Here is a 23,859-nt window from a genome sequence, read left to right as displayed (position 1 = left end):
TTATTTAGAAACATGAACTGAAACATAAATTATCGCAGATTACAATGTATGTTTACCCCTTACGTATAAGTTATAACCTTGTGCCATAAAAGGCAACTAGAACAAATATCCAAATACCAAGTTGGAAACACATGAAATAAACATAAAAGGGCAAAAACCAGAAAGATCAAGCAAAAAAGAAAAATAAAGAACCAAATAGATATAGCAGAAAAGAACTAAAGAAAAGTGAGTGGTTGGTTGACAACAACCATAAATACTAATCATCAAGAACCAGCCTACAGCAGCGATCTTATACTAAATTTGATGCAAACTTCAAAAACGATGTCCTTCCACCTTTTGTACGTCGTCCCATTACTGTGCTAGGAAGCTCTAGGCAGCTCCTTTAATCGGCAGATCACTGCACAGCCACATTAGAATAGCAACAAGTATTAAAATAATGTATCTGTAGGTGAATGAATTACCACATTATTAATTAGATTAACTCGCCACTTTTTAAAAACACACATAAGAAATACAAAAGGTAATGAATTTCTCAAGCAATATAACCAGTCACCTGTAAAATTCGTTCCTTAAGTCTTAAGTAGACAAGTTAAAATTTGAAATTAATAAGTTGCTGAAAGAGTATGGCCAAACCTGTGGTTGCTGCTGCTGTGGAGGGTAATTTCCATAGCCAGCATAACCCGCATAATACATATTAGGATCCTGAGCAGGTTGAGCATAACCATAGGCAGCGGCGGCATCATATCCAGCTGTATAACCATAATAACCACCATACTGGCTTGGGTCAGCCTGAGGCTGTACAACCGAAGATGAAACATCATGTATATCAGATTTGCGCACTAAGATTAGTGTCAGAAACAAAAAATAACATTTAGGCACCACTATTAACCTGCTGCTTGTTGGAAGGACTACGACCCCATGAAAGGCGGATACTTTGTCCACCTAGCTGAGTTCCAGTCAATGATCTTAGAGCTTCCTCAGCACAACTCCTGCCATTACAAACAAAGGTTCCACATGTTAGTTACTCTTGCAGTTAAATTTAACATTTAAACTTCACAAGGCACATTATTTTACCTATCAGCAAACTGAACAAAGCCACATCGTTTGCCTACTGGTATTTTCACATGAAGCAACTGTCCATAATGTCCGAAAACCTGCCTTAGATGGTCATCCGTAACATTGGCATCCAAATTCCCAACAAATATCTGCAATCAACGTCAACTTAATGAGTAGAAGTCCACAGAAAATTCTAGAACTTCCATAGACAAATGTACTGACAGTTGTATTAGTAGGGTCATCCTCATTTTGAGTTCCATTGGTACTTTGATATGAAGCTGCAAATGAAAAAGCCATAGATGAGGGTACAAGCGGGTAAACTTTTTTTAGTCCATTTAAAAAGAAATACTCCTAGCATTTATCAAAAAACTGGAAAGAGGTGGAAAAGAAAATTACACGCACGTGTACAGTAAAACATTAAGGAGCAGTCAAAACAATCAAATAGAGCACAGCTAAAAGCACAAAGATCATTCCGTGATAAATCGATACAAACAAGTTTAAGGATTCATTACACCTAGCATCTGAAAAGAACACTATTGGATTCAAAAGATAAGAAAGACACCCTGAGCCACTACTGTCCTTTGATAATGCATAATGATTAGGGGATATTACCTACTAAATCATACGGGTCTCAAAGAACCAAAGAAAGCATCAGATATGAATATTCAAGCATTCATAGAAACATCTTCTTATTACCCCCCCCAAAAAAAAACCAAAAAACACAAAACTCCACAGTAAACATGCCCTTTTATTGGGAACTGACATTCTTCATTACCAGGGAAACATAGTAAACATTATTTAGCTTTATAAAGTGCTTGGCAAGCAAGATAAAATTAAAATTTCATATTTTTATTAGGTTCTTTGAGCCAAGGGTCTGTCGGAAACAGGCTCCTACCCCACAAGGGTTGGGGAAAGGTATGCGTACATCCCACAATCCCCAGACCCCACTTGTGGGACTGCACTGGGGTATGTTGTGTTGTTGTATTTCTTATTGGGTTCAAAGTTATGAAAAACAGGAAGAACAAATGTCGAAGATTTGAAAGAGCGGTTAATCAACATTAAAATTACTTCTCAACCGAATTCGACCTAGCGACGTGAGCCAACCAGATATCCCTTGTTGTACTACCTTCCTATCGAACCAAAGCCCTTGGGGCTTATCAACCATTACTTATAATTATCTCAGCATCACTAATATAAATAAGCAAGTCAAATTAACATTATAAACCCATACCCCGTCCAACAACATCATATAAATTGGACAAATTGAGAGACCATGTGGCAGAGACTCTGTAAAACAGCCATAACATCGTTTAATACCTTAATGAATCATGGGTGAGCTTTGTCCATCAGGGAAAAGAATAAGAAAAAGTCTATTAGTGGTAAAAATAAGGCTTAATGCATATGCGCACCCCTAAACTTCTCCTTTTTTTCCATTTTAGCACTTCAACGAAGTGTTGTTTTTATTGAACCCCTGAACTTGGCCTCAAGTGTGTCTATCAAACACAAACATTATTTTTACCCAGTGCTATGTAAGTCGGATTGTGTTTGATAGACACACTTGAGGCCAAGTTCAGGGGCTCAATAGGAACAACACTTAATTGAGGTGTCAAAATGGAAAAAAAGGAGTAAGTTTAGGGGGCCCCATATGCATTAAGGCTAAAATTAACTATACGAACTTCAGGAAAAAAAACAAAAGAATTGTGGACTAGAATCTGACAAACTCTTTGATTATCTTATTTTATCTGTGATAGCCACTGCCCCTTTGCAAACTGCTTCATCATGGCTTAGTCGCTTTCGTTATTTTCATTTCCATATCGCTTTGAATTTTCTTAGCCTTATCTGACCTCTTTTATGCTTTCTATTGAGCCGAGGCTCTATCGGAAACAGCCGTCCTACCTTGGTAGGAGTCGGGTCTGAGTACACTCTACCCTCCCCAGACCCCACGGTGTGGGATTTCACTGGGTTGTTGTTGTTGTTAATCTGACAAACTCAAATTATAAAACTACATGAAGCCATTCGTGGATCATATATAGCCACCACAAGCAGAAACGAACATGACAAGTATGGTATACCAAAAGGGGCATGTGGTGGTTGCATTAGCTAATCATGGTAAGTGTTGTTCCTATTGAACCCCTAAACTTGGCCTCAAGTGTGTATCAAACACAAACATTATTTTTACCCAGTGCTATGTAAGTCGGATTGTGTTTAATAAACACCCTTGAGGCCAAGTTCAGGGGTTCAATAGGAATAACACTTAATTGAGGTGCCAAAATGGAAAAAAGGGGTAAGTTTAGGGGGCCCGATATGCATTAAGCCTAAAATTAACTATACGAACTTCAGGAAAAAAACAAAAGAATTGTGGACTAGAATCTGACAAACTCAAATTATAAAACTACATGAAGGCACATGTGGATCATAATAGCCACCACAAGCAGAAACGAAACGAACATGACAAGTATGGTATACCAAAAGGGGCATGTGGTGGCTGCATTAGCATATCATGGTGAGTGAGGACACCCCCCCCCCCCCCCCAAAAAAAAAAAAACACCACTCCTCTATTGCGGATTTTTTTGTACAAGAGGTCATGAGGTAAACAAAAGAATTGGTAAAAATAACTATACGAACTTCAGGCAAAAAACAAAAGAATTGTGAACTAGAATCTCACAAACTCAAATTATAAAACTACATGCAGCCACATGTGGATCATATATAGCCACTACAAGCAGAACGAACCATGACAAGTATGGTATACCAAAAGGGGCATGTGGTGGCTGCATTAGCGTATGATGGTGAGTGAGGACACCCCACCCCCCTGCCACCCCAAAAACACCACTCCTCTGTTGCAGATTTTTTTTGTACAAGAGGTCATGAGGTAAACAAAAGAATTGGTAAGCATTATAAGTCAAAAAATTTGTAAGAGATAGACGCATACAGGACCAGGTTAACTTTATTTAGGAATTGGGACTGTGAAAAGCTTAGAGGAAATCTGAAGATCAAAGTGACACTCGTGGCAGGCTAACAAGATATGAAGAATAAAATGGTGATAAAATAAACTGCTAGAAAGCGTAATGGAAAAAGGAAGAAACTGGATATGAAAATGGCGATAAAATAAACTGATAGAAAGCGTAATGGAAAAAGGAAGAAACTGGAAAAATAAAAGAATTAATGCCACGAGGATCCGACATAAAGGAAATTTAACCACATTTAAATGAACTGACCTACACAACACCACGTCCTAAAAGGTACTCATTTCAGCTGAAATAAGCTCCAGGCTCCAATATCATAGAGCCTCCCATTCACCCTGCTTCGAGACAACCGGATTTTTATGAGATTTAATGTTTCAAGGGATGACTTTAACGAATGGAAAGAAAAGATGCTGAAAGCTGGTGTTAATCTTCAAGGAATGAGAGCAAACATAACAACGCTGTTTAACCAAGTGAGGTTAAAACAACCAGCACTTGCCCCCAAAATAAAACAATATGATCCACAAGCCATCAAAACTCAAACTGTCAAAGCACGTAATGACAAATTTACAAGAGCAAAGATTCAAAACCTAGGAATGCATAGGTACTCAACTGCGAGCTAGATACATTTCATAACAGCTGTAAAAGATATCCATTTAGACAAGTAGAAGTAACAATGAGGTTGAACATACCTTGCACCTGACCACCAGCTAAGCTCTTCTTGTTAGCTGCAGGACCTATTCGCATTGGCCTAGTGGAGCAGAACTTCCCATTCATCTCAGTCATAGCATGCATTTGCTCGCTTTCATCCGCGAATTTAACAAACCCATAACCCTTTGTTCGCCCAGTGACCCTATCGGTCACAACCTTGGCACCCTTGACTGAGGGGTAGTTTGCCCTGAATGTCTCTTGAAGCATATAGTCAGTGACATCAGCTGCCAAGTCTCCAACAAAAATTGTGTATTCAGGACCATTATCTAAACGTTTTTCACCCGAACCGAGTGATGCCCAGTTGAGTCTAAAGGGTTGCTCACTATTAGGCATCATGGTGCCATTATATGTTTGTAGGGTCCTTTCTGCAGCTGCATGACTAACAAACTCAATAAATCCATAACCCTCAGATTGTCCAGTTTGCTTGTTACGGATAACTTTAGCAGAGACCACCTGCAAAAAGAACAACAGTTAACACTCACATAATCACCAGCAAGTTATCAAAAAAAGAAGAAAATTGAAATGGTAAAAACGCTACATTCATACATCATCATAGCAAAAGGCAAGAATAAATAGAAAGGGAAAGCAAGAATGGTTAAAGTAAGCCTGACATCTAAGTGCAGGTGGATTACCAAACCAGATGTGTGGTTATCAAATTGTAATAGTAAAGTCATATAACTAGGAAAACACTAGAATATTTGATGGAAGTGCTGGCTTCTCTTCTCACAGTCGCTCAAACACACTGCTCGCATGCACCAAAATTCTTTTTGGTTAAATGCACCATTAAGTTCCTGTGTGTAACCAATAGATTTTAAGTTCCAGGATATCTGCCTAACATCTCAACTTTACGATTTTCAACATAAACAAAAAAAAGGACTGACTAACATCACCCAAGCTCCCTAAAACCTTGACTTGCCCTCTCACAAAATTGAGATCATAACCACTGACTATAAGCTTTACCACATATAGGAGAGAAAACTGTGTTTCGGCCATTACACTCTAATTAGACAGAAAATCCGATCTTAGCACTGAGTTGGTTGAAACCCACATCTACAAACCCCACATAATACAAGCTTAAGGCAAGAACAATGTTAGGCAGTTCAGAACAGCTAGTTTAACACCCTACCCAGGGAAATTAACTAATATGTCTTTGGCTATGTTGCTCGGACTCTCCTAAAATGATGCCGCACCCGTGTCGGATCCTCACAAAATGCACTACTTTTGAAGGATCCGACACACACCCATCAATAATTTTGAAGAGTCCGAGCAACATAGGTCTCTGGCACACATATAACCTAATATGTGATTTCCTGCCGCTTAATTTCAGGTAATATACCTAGAGAAACTTCTCCAAATTGTCGAAGAAACTTAAAGGAAGCGGAATGTATATAGATGATTCGTAGAGCATGGTTAGAATAGATACGTAGTTGTTGTTGTAGAACGCGAAAAACTTGAAGCATAACACAAAAATTAGGAAAACATAGCTAACATGGAGAAATTTTTCCAAATATTCGAAGAACCTTAAGGAAACGAAAAGCGCAAAAAAGCTCTAAAGTCAGCCCGGGCTTTAAGCGCAAAGCGCAAATAAAGCGTGGGCTTTAATGAAAAAAGGCACAATGGTGCAAAATAATAATATATACATGTTTAGCCCAAGACTAATAATAATAAGTATGGATAACAAGTGAAGCACACATAAGGCGAGGCGAAGCGCTCAACATGTTTTGAGCCTCGCTTTAGGGCTTAAGCGCACTTTAAACCCGCCTTCGACAACACCGGATGCAAGTGTAGTTATTGTTGTAGAACAACAACGTGAAGCGTAACACAGCAATTAGTAAAACAAAACAAATAAGTGTTGAGCATGATTTCCTTCCGCATGGGACATTTTCAACATTATACAGCCCAACATGAAATATTACACCACAGAGCCATATTTTCAGTTTATACAATATTATCCAACATTATACCTGGGAAAAAGCATTATACATAACGTATCAACCTTGAATAAAAGGTGTTTATACACAAATATGGGCTAAACGCGAAAAAAATTGAAGCGTAACACAATAAATTAGTGACAAAACAACAAATCTATGTTGTGCTAGATTTTTTTTTTTTTTTTTTTTTTTTTTTCTGTTATATATAAGAATTAGCAATACCTCTCCAGTATGAGCGAAGCAACTTTGAATGTATTGTTCATCCATCCAAAACTGTAGATCTCCGATCCACAAACTCTTTATTTCATCGGCACTAGCCGGCTGAGCCGCCGCCGCCGCGCCGTACTGAGTTTGCTGTTGCTGAGGTTGCTGATAATAATACGCAGCCGATTGTTGTTGCAGCGGCGCAACCTGATATGATCCTGGTTGTTGTTGTTGCTGCTGAGCCGCCATCCATTGTTGTGGTGGCTGGTATTGTTGTTGTGGTGGTGGAGCCGCCATTGAATTCTAGGGTTTGGTTTGAGAAGGATAGAGAAAAGGATAGTGTAATATGTGTTTGCGTGGCTTTTATTACTTTGGGATATGTTTATGAGTTGGTTTTTGCCTTTTTGGCAAAGGAAATCTCAAACCTTAACCATTTAGGGGTCGTTCGGTACTCGGTCCTCATAATAAGTATCATCTTAGTTAAAAATACACATTTTAAAAAATTAATAATATAATTTGAAGTTTACTAAATACCCTTATATAATAAAAATAAATTACTTTTTCCTCTTGATGAGTAGTCCTTTTGACATTGGGAATCCAATAATACTAAGTTATTATGTGTCTTTTTGTCTTGAATACATAAACTTGCTACTTTTTGTGTAAGGGTAGAGTTGGAAAAAATTAGTTGATTTATGTCTTGATGTCCTAAAGTGACACTTATTATGGGATAAATTTTTTGGCTAAGGTGTCACTTATTATGTGACAGAGGGAGTACATCGTATAAGATGGAATATTCCAATACTAATTTTGAGATTAATTTTATATCATGTTTGGTAGAATGTATAAAATTATTCCGAGATAGATTTATAAGTTCTACCAAACAAGGTATAAAATGAAGCACATAGTTAAAGATAGGATATCCCACCTTATATCGTTAACCTTGGGATTATTTTATCCCACCTTTTAGATGGGATAAATTAATCCCAGGATTATAATATCGGGATAATTTTGTCCGCGTACCAAATGACTCATAACCATTTTGGTTTCAACCGTAGTCTAAGCTAGCGTTTGGTCATAGATTCCCCAAAAAAATTTGAAAAACTTGATTTGGGTGAAGCTTTTCGAGTTTTGAAAATGTGTTTGGTCATATTTTTTCAAAACATATTTCACTTTTTGTTTTGAAAAACATGAAACATTATTTATGCCCATAAGTTCTAAAAACTATCACGAATACCCAATCGTACAAAACATATGTACTTGCGAATCCCAAATCGTGCAGAACATGATATTTAATAACAACTGCTAATAACACATTTACGAGCTACTACAATTCAAATTACAATACAAAGATCCATTTTTATCTTTGCAACGAATTTCTACAGTTGGCAAAGCAATTTTTCGTAGGATTTCTTCTTCTACTATTTGGGCATCTTCATTCCTAATTTTATCCCTCCTAGTGTGCCAATCCATCGCAAGATTCGCATTTTCGCGATTTCATCTTGAACATGAAAGTTTTAATGGCCCAACACTGTCCCGTTATTAGATAAAGTACTTGAGTCATAAATAAATATGGCTTTTATATAAAATGCAAAATTTGGGATAGTTTTTAGAAGTTTTGAAAAGGCCAAAACATATATCCACCGCACCAATACGATGTGAAACATCTTCGTCGATATCCCTATCTCCTCGTATAATAGACCCAAGATACTTGAAACTTTTTTTTTTGAATGGCCGAGTACAAACATTTCTCGTCAACCTCTTGCGTACACCACCGAACCTCTTTCCTGCTATTCTATCTTAGTCCTACTCAATTTAAACCTTTAGCCTCCAAAACCAATTTTCTTTCACCCTATCGTTAACTCCGTCAAAGTCTCATCAATTAAGACTATGTCATCCGTGAACAACATACACGAAGGCATATTTATTGTTTGAATTTATCCATCACCAAGGCGAAAGAAAAAAAAGAGTCGATCCCCGAAAAAACCCCATCGAAAACAAGGTTTAGTCTCCTCCCTACCGTCCTTTCTTTCCCGGTCTTAGCTCCATCACACATGTCCTTTATCGCTCTAATGTACACCAAAGTGAAAAAAGTTTTGGAAAACTCATGACCGAACAGGTCTCTTAGCACTTTATCTTATCCTTTTTTATTCAATTTTCATATGGCAATGTTTGATTTCCGATTATCAAACTCTTTATAGAGAATATTTTTGTAGTCGATTGCGCCCCGGAATCCAAATGGCCGAAATAGACACACCTCTCCTCAAAGCTCATTTCTACCACCCTTTCCATACTTTCTGTTTAACCATTTTTTAATACCTCTATAGTTAGTATTTTTGAATGGAAAAGAAAATTTCACAAAAATACATCTAGTTAAAAATTTAAAATACTACTAAATTATAAGAATATTTATCAGTTTGAACTTCATGAATAGTCAATGAAATTTGAACCTTTATCAATTTTTCACACTTAGATTGCGAAAGTTTTAAATTTATGAATTGTTTTAGATTTTGGATTGTTAAAGGTTTGAACTGCAGCTCAAAACTTCAACAAATTTTCATAGTTAGATTGTAAAAGTTTGAATTCTATCAATCGCTCATGAAGTTGAACTGATAAAGATTTGAATTACATGAATTTGAAACTATGGCAGATTTTCACTTTTATATTGTGTAACTCTAAACTCCAAGAATCATTTCTAGAGTTTCAACTAATAAAGGTTTGAATTTCATGAACCCTTCATCTAGTTTTTGACTCCAATAAATTTTCACACTTTGATTGTGAAAATTTGAAATCTATGAATCGTTCCTGGAGTTCCACTTGTCTTTTGAACTCAAAAAATCATTTTCGGAGTTTCAATTGATAAAGGTTTGAACTTCGTGAATCGTTCATGTAGTTTCAAACTCTAATAAAATTTCACACTTTGATTGTGAAAGTTTGAACTCTATGAATCGTTCCTGGAGTTCCACTTGTCTTTCGAACTCTAGCATCGTACGGTGCTCCAAGAGTAGTTCTATATTTTAAGGGTATTTTTCACCGATGGTCATCCAACTTTGAGTTTATTACACAAAAATTACTTTTCAATTTTTTATTATATAAAAGTCATCCAACTTTTGGCAAGTTAAGTAAAAGTTAAATTTCACCTAAAGTTTTACATTGGTGTATCAAAAAATATGATATTGACACTCTAAACTACTTTTATATCCATTGTCCATTATCTTCCTTGCAAAGATACTTTTAAATTAAGGGTATTCAGTCATTTTATCAAAAGAACAACTTAATTATCAACACTTTTTACCAAACGCATCAACTATTTATTATCAGTTTCAACACTTTTATCCAAATACGTAATTGCTTATTTGCTAAATTAATTTCAGCACTTAAATGTTCTTATCAACTATTTATAGTCAGCTAATCCAAACGGGCTCTAAATTATAGTTTCTTTATAATTATAGACTTCTATATAAAGAAAGGGATTAGCCTGAATAATTTTATTCTCATTGCACATTGAACTCCCTTGCTCTAGATTAAAAAAACAAGAAGAAAATATGGCTGAAGGATCTTCATAAAGGCACATATGGTGCTTCTACTTGTTTCACTCTTCAATGTCTTGCTAGTTGGCTTTGAAAGTTATACATGAGCCCCTTAAATCGAGTGGCTGATAATTTTGGAGTTCGTTGGAGATTTGTAAAATTAACATAATGCAGTCCAAATCTTTTTGTATATCCTTCTAACCATTCAAAGTTGTCCAAAGAACGACCAAGCGAAGTACCCCCTCACATCTGCACCTTCCCTGATTATAAAATCAACCAAAAAGGGATTTAATTTATAAATACCGACAATATAAAGATTTTTTATACGATCAATACGTGAGATTAGTATGTGTTGGAGAGAGGGTGAGAAGTACCTCATTGCATTTTCCAAGGAATTCAAGTAGCTATGCATGTACTCTACTCTTTGAGTGTCATTAAGGGCATCTTCTAGGGAAGAATTGGGATTGTCACTCTCAAAGAATGCTATCGCAAGATTGCCGACATATTATGAAGTTATTGGGTGCGCAAATAAAGTTTTATATTGATAGCCAAATAGAAAAGAAAGTTATATACAAAGTGTAACGATACTCTTAATGGTATGAGATTCCTAAAACAAATAATATCACACCATGTTAAGAGTATCTTTGGGCTGATTTAGTCAACAACTGATATCAAAGTTAATGGTTCAAAGGAGACAAGTATGGAGATGGCAGAGAGATAGCGTGGGGCTCGACTTAGTATCTTTGCTCGTATACTAGCCGGTTTAAGTGTCTTTGCTCGTCTATTGGCCGGTTTACATTTACCCCTAATTGGAAACACATCCACCAAAGAAGCATGAGAGCTTTGGTGGTCATAAATACTTGAATGGTGTGGGTGACACATAGTTCATCTCCAGATAAGCTGATAAGGTGATTGATCATGCAGAACTTAGTTCATGATGGATCATGTGGAACTTAGTTCAAGAGAAAGATTGTTGGGTGTGAGAACAAAGTCGCATATTGATAGCTGGAAAAAAATAGAAGAAGATACATATAAGATGTAAGAATATTGTTATTGGCGTGATGATTTTTGGAGAAAACCGAGCGAGTTAAGTTCAAAATAGATAATATCACACTATATTACGAATATTTTGGAACTGGTTTAACGTAATGGAAATTGCCCGAAGAGATCAACTTGCATTTTATCCAACTTATTACCTAACAATGACAATTAAGTTTTGTTTGTAAATTGCATTCTGTTACCATTCTCAGTGATGATTATTGGAGTATTGTTGAATCTGTCCTTCATATACATCACAAGCTTTTCCATTCCTTGAGGGTACACGAATAGCCAGTCCATTGTAGTCTGAACCATTTATAAAGTAAAAAAGTCAATTACTCTTGCACTGTCATAAGATCTATCTGAGTTTCTGAAGAAACTTACGTAAATGTACCCTTCGGCCAACTAGTTTACCAACACGACCGAAGTACACACTACCTATACATTTCAGCTGTATAATGTTGTGTATAGGTATGTATAGTATATGTATATTTCGTATAAAGTATACACTTCAGTTACATATATAATGTGTATAGGTATGTATAGTATGTGTATATTTAGAATGAAGTATACATTACCTATACAATGTGTACCTATTTCATGAAACTAAATGGCCAAATGGTATTTGATTATAATTTTCCCAAATGTAGTACTGATCACAATAAATACTTACGGGTTTCCCAATGTACACACTATCTTTTTCTGTAGCACGAAAATAGGAACCCTCTGACCAAGAATATCCATGTTCACAGGTAGAGTACAAGCAATCTTTAATATAAGCAGCTGTGTAATGATTGATGCCAATGAAATCTAAGCCATTATTCAGTTTTTTCAAATCAATTCTTGAAAATGCAGGCAGGTTGTTTCCCAAAATTTGTTGCATTTCCTCAGGATATCTTCCAAATATAATAGGGTCTAAGAACCTGCATACCAATTTATATTGCATCAAAACGGTCAAAACTTTTTGTACCGAGCTTTAATTGATAATTGAAGTGCTGTAAACTAGACCTGAAATGCTACCAGTTTTGGATGTGTTTGGTACATAGGAAAATAATTTTCAATTTTCTCATATTTCATTGATCAAAATGTTTTGGGAACCATTAAAAAAATAAGCTCTTTAAAAATGAGGAAAATAATTTTCTTGGTTAGAGTTAGTAAAACAAGTTACATAAGTGAAATTCCACGTTGATGCTGTCCTTCCTACACCAAACACCCCACTCCAAACCCCCCCCCCCGCCTCCACCCCGCCCCCCCCGCCACTCCCCATCACCCCCCTACCCCGACCCCACCCCCCAAACTCCCTTACTCCCTATCACTAACTTCCCCCATACCTTTATACTACTATATTTGTCTGGATTATATGTCATATATTTTAGAATAATGTTTTCTGCTTACAAACTTTAGAATAATGTTTTTTGATTACAAACCAAATATCAGAAAATGAGTAAGAAAATCACTTAACTTTTCAAAAAACATTTTTCTTTAAACCAAACACACTCCAAAATTACATTTCTTTTTCTTGTTTTCCTTCCCCTTCTCCATTTGGTGCATAAGATACAAGACTGGAATTTAAGCATTGATAAAGAAGGCTTACCAGTTGTAAACGAAAGATCGAGCTCTCTGCGCTGCAGAATTGTCGTCTGGGGAATTGCTAAAAGGTTCATACCATTGTGTATTCAAGGAAATTCCAATCATACCTCCTTGTCTTTCCTGTATGCCAAACATAAAACAAACTAATACTTGTCTTCTTATAGCCTTCAAACCAACTTCATCTAAGGGCTGATTAAAATTTATGTCGGATACTTCAAAAATAATGTCAAGTGCATGTCAGTTTTTCTAAAGTAGTGCATTTTTGGAGGATCTGACACTAGTGTGACAATAGTTTTGTAGAGTCCGAGCAACATAGATTGAAATAAATTAAAGAACCTGATATCTGTTTTTGTAAATGCTAACAGCAGCTGCATGAGATAAAATCATATTATGTGCTGCTATAAAAGGCTCTTTTTCTGAATTCCCAGCACTGCAATTACCAAACGAACCGAAGCATCTTGCAGGCGGGAATGTCCCCGATCTATAGCCACGAACCGCCATTACATTTGGTTCATTTATAGTCACCCAATATTTCACTCTGTCCCCAAAATATTTGAAACATATGTTTGCATAATAACTGAAATCTTTCCTGAAAAAGAAACATAATATGTACATGACTGATAAAGTTCAGCCCAAAATATTTGAAACATATGTTTGCATAATAACTGAAATCTTTCCTGAAAAAGAAACATAATATTTTCAGCATAATAGCTCATGAAGACATGACTCGTCGGGTTACTGACAAGGTCATTATTTTGAGCGGGTAAATGATCCGTAAATTTATTAACTCAACTTACTTTGACTCGTCCAATTCGGTGCATAAAAAAGTTGAGCTGAGATGTAGCTCAAATTGACCAATTTAATTTTTTTGTTTGGTATGTTATATATAGCCATAATAATAATAATAATAATAAAAAGCTTTAATAGATACTTAAACAAATTATAAGAAAATAAATAACTTAAAACTTAGTAAAAGTAAAATGGGTTGGAAGTATTTTTTTTCCAAGTTTGCTTCTAAATACATCTTGAAGTGTGTGACATGGACTATCTTTCATATAGTGACCTCCAACTTGCTTGGGATCAAGGGACAATTGTTGCTGTCATTGCTTCTAAAATACAGAATAGGTACACATGAATTCTTGATGACTTTGGTCGCTTTGAGAGATTCTTAACTATAATACTAGGATTTAATGATCCGACTAATGAAGTACCAAAACTAAAGAAAAAAGAAGATTAAGAACATTTGACCCTTATTCTTATTCCAACAAAATATATAGCAATGCTAGTGTAAAGCTTATGTCAAATTACTGAGTTGACTGCTTATATGGTCGTTTAATTTTTAAAAAGGGAAAATGGTGTAACAATGTCGCTTTTTTTTATTTTGTAACAGAAAAGTCACTTTACTATTGGTGTATTACACCAAATATACTCTTCATAGAAAAATATTTCCAGTAACAATTTAATGGTGTGACACACAAAATTTGAAGACAAATAAAATAAAAACATAAACCACATCAATTTTAACCAAGAACACTCTTTGCTAATATAATAAGAAGGGAGAAGTCTTGCTTACTGTATTTTGGGACTTAGCCAACCTCCATATCTGTCTTCAAGTTCTTGAGGTATGTCATAATGTACTAAGGTGACTAATGGTTGGATCCCTGTAATTGTAGCAAATAAAACAACTTGCTTGAGCCCAGAGGATCACTTTTTAATTAGTTACACTTAGGATTAGAGTTTATTGTTCAAATGATTATTGAATTATTGTAAATTACATAGTAAAGTCATTTTGGTTATGTTTTTGAAAGAAAAGTTACTTTTCTATAACTATTCCATACCAAAAATCATTCAGGTTGGTGATTTTATGAATTTAAAATACACAACTCCTGATTTGGCATTTATATCAGTCCACGTGAACTCAATTGATTCCCACACTAAATAAATTAAATCCAACCAGAATGATTTTGCTTGCATCCTCATCTCCATAAACCCTTAAGATTAATATATTAGGGTGAGCGGGTCTGGAGCTGCTCCATATGTCTTTTTGGTTTTGAGATCATTTAAGACTATGTGAACATCTATAAATGTCAAATTAGTAGTTGGATGTTGAACAATTCACAAAACCGTTTTTTTTTGGTTGTCAATAGCTATAGAAAAGTGATTTTTTTTAACGATAAAATAGAGAAAAATAATTTTACTACATAATTTTCAATAGTTGAATAAGATTATTGTGAGATCAAAACTTTTATCGATTAGAGAAGCAGAAGTAACCTTTGTGTAGGAGTGCATCAATCAGCTTATTGTAGTGCTGAATTCCAGCCATATTGACATCTCCATACATCCCCTCTGATCCAGTTTTTTTTGGGACAAGAAAGAGTTAAGGGAAAATGACACTTGAGGCCAATAATTAAGGAGTTTACTTCCTAAAGTGAGAGAGTAATAGCTTGTTTGGCCAAGTTATCGAAATCAACTTATTTTGAAAAGTATTATTTATAGGAGTGTTTTGGGGCAGAGTAGCGATGCATCGCGTTCGACTAATCATTTAGGTGTCGATTTTGTCAGTAGTTAGTGTTTGACCAGTATATTCGAAAAGTAATTTTACATGTCAAATTATGAAAAAGGAAGATACTATTAATTTTAATTTGATAAATTTGAATTTCGATAAGGCCATCTTGTCCTAAAAAATTTAAAATACTTATTTTTGGAAAAACCCACACGTGGATAGACGCCCTAGATATCTTATTAGCTTCAAAACCCATAGAAAAATCCAAACTTTTGATGAAGAACAACTTCTGGTTAAAAGAGAAAAAAATAGGTATTCAAAAGCACTTGTTTATTCACCAAAAAAATTGGCCAAACACCTTCTTTCTTGAAAATAAGTGCAATTTTTTTTTTTGGGTTGAAAAGATTTCGCCAAACAAACTATAAGAGAAGTGATAGTTGTAACTTACTAGGCAAAATTCTTGCCCATGAGATAGAGAAACGAAAGCTATTCACTCCCATATCTTCCATGAGCTTGATGTCCTCCTGTTTAGCATGGAAGAAAAATCAGAATTCTTGGATTTTAAGCCTTTCTCTACTTTTCGTGCTTTGGAGATGAGGTATATTGGTCTATATCTTTTGTTATTTGGTACACAAACCTCAGCAATTAACAATTAAAGTGAAAATATAGATAATTTTACCAAACTTAAGTAGTACTAATAGATTTATGTATTAAAAATACTTTGTCTTTTGAATTTATTAATTTACACCATATTATGAGTAGGTGCATGTTGCTTTTGCTCCACTTTTATGTGTCACATCAATGCATAAGGTGATCGGGAAGGAGAAAGCAAAATATATATTCCTATAGTATTGGTCACAGATATGCCGCATATGTATACCCAATCATTTGCATAATAGGACACTATGCTTGTGGGACAACGATTCAGCAAACACCACAATATTCCTCACTGGTCCAGAAAAAATTTGTCCACAAAAGGAAATTTCCAGGACCATATATAACTACTTAAAATAAGATATCTGGTGGGTGGTGAAATTTTGGCATGTGCAAGAAAGAAAATAGGTACCACAAAGACGGTGAAATTTAGCATGTGCAAGAAAAAGAAAAAGCTAAAACTGCAGTAAACATTAAACAATGCGCCAAAGAGAAAACCATCGATACAGTGGTTTATAAAAAGGGAATTGTAAATATGTTATTTTCCTATTATAAAAATGCAAAAAGGAGTATGCACATATTAGATACTCCTAATTCTTCCGTCCAATTTATGCATTAATGCATCGAAAGACTAATTAAGAAACGATAGAGACTTTTTAAATTTTGATCTAAAATAAGACAGAGATCCTTGTGTGGAACTAAAGTTAAATTATCACTAATTATAGAAATGTGTCATTCGTTTTAAAATTGACTAAAAACTAAAAATATCACATAAATTGAGACGAAAAAATATTATGTCTTCCTTTGGACAGTTACTTCCCCAAATGAAAAAACAAATTATGTGAAGTGTAAGGTAGCCCTTCATGTAGCTAATAATAAAACCACCCAAATTTTTTCAAGAATCCCATTTTTGTTTGAACTCATACTGGATCAGTTTTTCTTTTGGTTTCTCACCCAATATTCAATACCGCTTTGAAGCTTCCATTAATCCAAATTTATGCCATGCTCCTTTAGAAATGTCTTTTAAACATTTGGATGGAAAACCTGAACCTTGACTGACTGATAGTATGGCAGTGATAATCGGTTTTGTGGCCCACTATATATTTTTATATATATATAGGTTTTATGTCCAATCTCTCAAGAAATTTTTATTTTCACTTGAGACAGATCTAGAAGATAAAATATTAGAGATTCATAGTCATTTTACGACCTGGTTATTAGAGATTCATAGTCATTTTACGACCTGGTTTTCTCTTGTGAAGATCTAAAAGCTCCTGACGTAGGAAGGTTCAGGCCAGTCCGTGGACTAATTTTCAGGCTTCAAGGGCAGAAACGAATATAATTGTGGACAAATAACTTACCAATCTTGAATTATCACGATGGAGTACTGTGTAATTGTTTGATTATTATATACTGATTGGATGAATGAGATTCCTTTAACTTTTAATTAAAGGTCTCGAGTTTGAGAAATGAAGAACTTTTTATCTGGTATACAACATTTTATCATTTTAGTGAATCGATGAAAATTCAAATTAGCCGAATCAGTAAATTTCGAACCACTGATTATTCAACATGTAAAAGAAGAAGAAGCGGGTGCATCAATGTTGTACCTGATATCGATTATAATGATCGAGAGCAATGTCTCCATTACTTCCATCTGCTATGTGACCTGCAGCAACATCCCAGTAATCAATACTCCATTAGAATTCTTGATGATCCTTGTTTCTTTTTCTTTGTTCTTTTGGGGGTATGGAGTGGGTGGTATCAAGATAGCTACTAAAAAACAGGAATTGGCTACGAAGTTCGTCAGTAATATATCGCTAAATAGCTCCTAGCTAACAATTTTTTTTATAAATCGTTAATCCGTCATTAAATAGAATTAACTACTTTTTTGCTATTTAGCGACATGTTGTCCGTCGCTAATTCCTGTTTTTGTTGTTGTAGTATCCTAATGGGAAATTGGGAAGAAATTGAGACATGTTATAGAATATCACCAGCTTCATGAGTGAAAACATCCCAATTGTTTAGGCCTTTCCCATCACTGAGAAAAGCTCCTTCAAACTGCAAAAGAAACAAGGGAAATTATATATAAAAAGGCCCCAAAACCAAGAGTTATTACAACTATGAAATAAGATGTTAAAAAGAATTAAGTAGAGCAAATATTAATTAAAAACCTGGTAACAAGAAGAGGCTGTTCCAAACAAGAAATTGCTTGGAAATGAAACCGATTCTTTGACAATACTAAGTTTTTCTGTCTGAGAAAATGATACAATGAAACTAGAAAAACAAACACTAAGTGCAAAAAACAACATTACAGTATTTGGTTCCATAATATTTAAAGAATAGACCCTCTTTTTTTCCTAATTGTATATTCCAAATTTTGAAGATGATATAGATATAGAAAGAAGGTACCCCAAGTCTTTATATAGAAAAAGCCATACGGCACTAAGACTTTAAAGAGTGCAAGGCAATAGTTGAGAGTTTTTTTTCTTTTTTCTTTGTATGATTCACCATAATTGAGATATTAGTGATCATGTCCATCGAGTACTTCTAGATGCATCGACCCCTAGGTGTAAAATTTTTGTTGAATTAAAGGTATTAAAAAAGAAACGAAATAGACCTATAATTACATAAAGGAAGTTGTTTGAAAAAAATGCATATGGTCTTGGAGTATCATGCAGCCTTAATTAGAGAAAAATAAGGTACAAATTAATCTCAATTATTCTCTCCGTTTTCGTTTAAGTGTTTTAGTTTGACTAGGTACAAAATTTAAGAAAATAAAGGGACTTTTGAATCTTGTGATCTGAAACTAAAAATACGTATAATATATATACATATATAAATATATATGTATGTATATATATATATATATATATATATATATATATATATATATATATATATATATATCAACATACCCTTTAAATCTTATGGTCCGAATTCTTAAACAAGTCATATATGTATTAGAGTGGTTAGAGTTAGGGGTGGGCATGGTACGGTATATACCGAATACCATACTGAAACCGAAATTTTTAATACCGCGGTTTCGATATTACGGTATTTGGTATGCATTTTAATATTATTTGGTATTCGGTATTTATAAAAAGAATACCGAGATACCATATACCGTACCGAAGTTTATACTACATATACAATCCATATATATTATACTTAATGCTATTAAATATATAGATTAGTTTTTGTACCAAAAAATACATCTCATTCAAGTTAGATTTTGGATGTAATTAAATGGAATTTTTGGTGTAAATTGTACAAGACTACGGATTATGCTTAGTTTTGGTTAATGTTGTTTAGACTTTGTAACTTCGACTACTCTATCGTGATTCAAATGTAATTTTTGTGTAATCGAATAACGAAGAAAATTGCTTGTACTTTCTTTTGAATATGTATACATGTGTAAGGTATTAGTTTAATATAATTGAGACGTTCCTTGAAAAGTCGAAGTCATAATCCTTTATTATATGAGTATATATGTAAGTTGAAGTCAAACAAACTATGGTTACCGAATTACCGTACTGAAAATACCGAAACCGAACTTAGAAATATTGAACCATACCGAATTATTTTGGTATGGTAATGGTCTAGTATTTTTAGAAATCGAAAACCGAAGTTACCGAACCGAAGTTTCAAATACCGTACCATACCGTACCATGCCCACCCCTAGTTAGAGTCCCACATTGGTTGGGGAATGGTCTGGTAGTCCGCTTATATGGATTTGGACAATCCCCTCCTCCAGAGCTAGCTTTTGGGTTGAGTTAAACTCAATTGTCATATTATGCCTAAGTGTCATATCTTTACATGGTATTAGAGCTAGGTTCATCCCTGTTTGGGCTCTTAGGCCACGCTCTAGTTGCGCCTGAGCGTGAAGGGAGTGTTAGAGTGGGTTAGATTCCAACATTGATTGGAGAATGGACTGATAGTCTGCTTATTTGGACTTGGGCATTTCCTCTCCTCAAGAGCTAACTTTTGTGGTTGAGTTAAATCCAAGTGTCATTTCTTTACGGTATGAATATTGGAATTCGAGAGTTATCAATTATGGAAATTAGACATTCTTTTTTTCAAAACAAAGAAAAAGAAAAAAGATAATAAAATACTTAAATTGAAATAGAAAAAGTAGGTTTTAATCATGATTGCACATACTTTAGGTCCGATGTTAGACTCTTTTGCTCATGTTAGGGATTTGGAAGCCGGTAAAAAATGTAAAGAATTTCTAATGTTAAATAACCTATATTATTAAACATGGGATTGCCACCATTTTAAATAAAGCGATATGGCATGAACAGTGAGAATTCACATAACCGATCTCAACTATCATTGAGCTATTGTTGTATGTTGCATAATAATAAGGTCACTCCTATAGATAAATATCTAAAGTAAACACATGAAGACCTTCAATTAAATATTTAAAAGATGAGCCCCCTCGAATAGCAGATGGGCCATTTGGATCCACAGTAATTATAAGTATAACCTATATTATTAAACATGGGATTGCCACCATTTTAAATAAAGCGATATGGCATGGACAATGAGAATTCATATAACCGATCTCAATTATTATTGAGCTATTGTTGTATGTTGCATAATAATAAGGTCACTTCTATAGATAGATATCTAAAGTAAACACCTGGAGACCTTCAATTAAATATTTAAAAGATGGGCCCCCTCGAATAGCAGAAGGGCCATTTGGATCCACAGTAATTATTAGTATAACCTATATTATTAAACATGGGATTGCCGCCATTTTAAATAAAACGATATGGCATGAACAGTGAGAATTCATATAATCGATCTCAACTATCATTGAGCTATTGTTGTATGTTGCATAATAATAAGGTCACTCCTACGGATAGATATCTAAAGTAAACACATGAAGGCCTTCAATTAAATATTTAAAAGATGGCCCCCCCGAATAGCAGAAGGGCCATTTGGATCCACAGTAATTATGAATCCGCGACTTTTGTAGGACAAAAAAAAAAAAGTTGAACCAAACTAATACAAAAAAAAAAAAAAAACATAAATAGGATTCACGCACTAATTTAGTGCGTGAAAGGACCAAACTGCAAAAATAAGAGTTTGGCCTTTCACGCACGAAATTTGTGCGTGAATGAGGCCTACATTTTCTTGGGCTCAGATCTTTGTCTCTTCTTTGCTCTCTTTCCTTGCACCATCTTCAATCATTCCCTTCATTTTCTTCTTCTTATTAATTACTTTTCCTCCTCTTTTTTTTATTTTTTTATTTTTTTTATGGTGAACAAATAAATGGGTCTTTTTTTTTTTTTTTTAAGTTGAGAATCAAAGAATATTGAGAACACATATAGATTTTTTGACGGTGCACCTTTTATTCTTCTTTTTGTTTTCCTATTATTATTCTGCTAGGATCTTGGTGTATCTAATACTGTTTGATTTATCTTTCTCTGTTTCACTGTGTATAGTTCATTTTGGGGTCCGGAGCCAAAATGACTCAATAAAAAATCAAGTGAGCCAAAATACTCCAATAAAAAAAAAAAGTTACGAGACGGAGCCGAATCGCTTTAGCGCAGTATTTTACTACGCTAAAGAATTTTTTTTTTTTTTTTGCATAGCGCAAAGATTTTACTGCGCTATAGCTAGCACTGAAGGAAAAAAAATTGGTAAACTTTTTTTTTTTTTTTTGAAAAAATTTAGTGTTTTTTTCATACTTTAACCAACGATTAGTCGTGTGTCAAGACTCCGAAACGTTAATATTTTATATAGAACCTGATATTTTTTTCTGCGTACAATAATGTAGGCCCAATACATCAAGGATACATAGACGTTCGGATAGTCATTTTAGGGGTTGAAAAGGTGCCCGAAGTAAGTTTTGTTTGAAAAAACTTAGTGTTTTTTCCATACTTTGACCAACGATTAGTAGTGTGTCAAGACTCTAAACGTCAATATTTTATATAGAACCCGATATTTTTTCTCGCGTACAATAATGTAGGCCCAATACATCAAGGATACATAGACGTTCGATAGTCATTTTAGGGTTGAAAAGGTGCAAGTAGTTTTGTTTGAAAAAACTTAGTGTTTTTTCCATACTTTGACCAACGATTAGTCGTGTGTCAAGACTCCGAAACGTCAATATTTTATATAGAACCCGATATTTTTTCGCGCACAATAATGTAGACCCAATACATCAAGGATACATAGACGTTTGATAGTCATTTTAGGGGTTGAAAAGGTGCCCGAAGTAAGTTTTGTTTAAGGTTTAAGTGTTTTATTTTTTAAGGTTTTGATTTAAGCGTGTTATTTTTAATCAAGACATAACTTTATTTTGAATATAAATCTAATTCTAAAAAATATAAGGTGAAAAACTAGTTGTAAAGTGGTCAAACTTTAGATGGTCATAACTTTGAGCTTGATCAAAGTATGAAAAAAACACTAAGTTTTTTCAAACAAAACTTACTTCGGGCACCTTTTCAACCCCTAAAATGACTATCCGAACGTCTATGTATCCTTGATGTATTGGGCCTACATTATTGTACGAAAAAATATCAAGTTCTATATAAAATATTGACGTTTCGGAGTCTTGACACACGACTAATCGTTAGTCAAAGTATGGAAAAGAAACACTAAGTTTTTTTAAACAAAACTTACTTCGGCACCTTTTCAACCCCTAAAATGACTATCCGAACGTCTATGTATCCTTGATGTATTGGGTCTACATTATTGTACGCAAAAAAAAATATCGAAGTTCTATATAAAATATTAACGTTTGAGTCTTGACACACGACTAATCGTTGGTCAAAGTATGGAAAAAACATTAAGTTTTTTCAAAAAAAAAAAAAAAAAAAAAAAAAAAAAAAAGTTTACCAAATTTTTTTTTTCAGTGCTAGCTATAGCGCAAGAAAATACCGCGCATGCAAAAAAAAAAAAAAAATTCTTTAGCGTAGTAAAATATCGCGCTAAAGCGTGCAAATGCCTCCGTCTCCGTAACTTTTTTTTTGTTGGGGTATTTTGGTTCACTTGATTTTTTATTGAGTCATTTTGGCTCTGGACCCCAAAATGAACTATACATAGTGAAACAGAGAAAGACAAATCAAACAGTATTAGATAGACCAAGATCCTAGCAGAATAATAACAGGAAAACAAAAAGAAGAATTAAAAAAGAATAAAAGGTGCACCGTCAAAAAATCTATATGTGTTCTCAATATTCTTTAATTCTCAACTTAAAAAAAAAAGGACTCATTTATTTGTTCACCATAAAAATAAAAAAATAAAAAAAAAATAAAAAAGAGGAGGAAAAGTAATTAATAAGAAGAAGAAAATGAAGGGAATGGTTGAAGATGTTGCAAGGAAAGAGAGCAAAGAAGAGACAAAGATCTGAGCCCAAGAAAATGTAGGCCTCATTCACGCACAAATTTCGTGCGTGCCAAACTCTTATTTTCGTTAGTCCTTTCACGCACTAAATTAAATAAGCAATAATCCTATTTATGTTATTTTTTTTTATATTAGTTTGGTTCAACTTTTTTTTTTTGTCCTACAAAAGTCGCGGATTCCAGTAATTATAAGTATCACTAGAGGTGCGGGCCTAATATTTCAGTATCAACATAATATTTCTGTCCTTTGTTTCACGAAATTGGAAAAGCATATTAAACATTGTATATTTAATCTTCACCACTTAAAAATTAATATTAAAAAAC

The 23,859-nt window shown here is 34.3% G+C and overlaps 2 protein-coding genes across 2 annotated transcripts; both read right to left on the bottom strand.

Moving 5' to 3' along the window:
• LOC132037991 (polyadenylate-binding protein RBP45-like) lies at nt 1–7,216 on the bottom strand. Its single transcript, XM_059428705.1, has 7 exons — nt 6,884–7,216; nt 4,712–5,183; nt 1,279–1,334; nt 1,075–1,205; nt 890–989; nt 634–795; nt 1–397 (listed from the first exon to the last, which is right to left on the bottom strand). Exons 1-7 carry the CDS (start codon nt 7,160–7,162, stop codon nt 395–397), a joined length of 1,203 nt encoding a protein of 400 aa, XP_059284688.1. The 5' UTR covers nt 7,163–7,216; the 3' UTR covers nt 1–394.
• A 3,205-nt stretch (nt 7,217–10,421) lies between these two features.
• LOC132036543 (beta-glucosidase 47-like) lies at nt 10,422–18,579 on the bottom strand. The gene is made up of 12 exons (XM_059426901.1): nt 18,352–18,579; nt 18,172–18,238; nt 17,788–17,846; nt 15,972–16,047; nt 15,292–15,366; nt 14,594–14,681; nt 13,357–13,609; nt 13,025–13,140; nt 12,104–12,353; nt 11,634–11,736; nt 10,767–10,875; nt 10,422–10,652 (listed from the first exon to the last, which is right to left on the bottom strand). Exons 1-12 carry the CDS (start codon nt 18,505–18,507, stop codon nt 10,598–10,600), a joined length of 1,407 nt encoding a protein of 468 aa, XP_059282884.1. The 5' UTR covers nt 18,508–18,579; the 3' UTR covers nt 10,422–10,597.
• Between the last annotated feature and the right edge of the window lie 5,280 nt (nt 18,580–23,859).

The sequence above is a fragment of the Lycium ferocissimum genome, chromosome 11 (assembly GCF_029784015.1).
Source record: "Lycium ferocissimum isolate CSIRO_LF1 chromosome 11, AGI_CSIRO_Lferr_CH_V1, whole genome shotgun sequence".
Classification (NCBI taxonomy): Eukaryota; Viridiplantae; Streptophyta; class Magnoliopsida; order Solanales; family Solanaceae; genus Lycium; species Lycium ferocissimum.
Note: the sequence above shows the minus strand (reverse complement) of the source record. Positions and strands in the feature narration are given on the sequence as shown.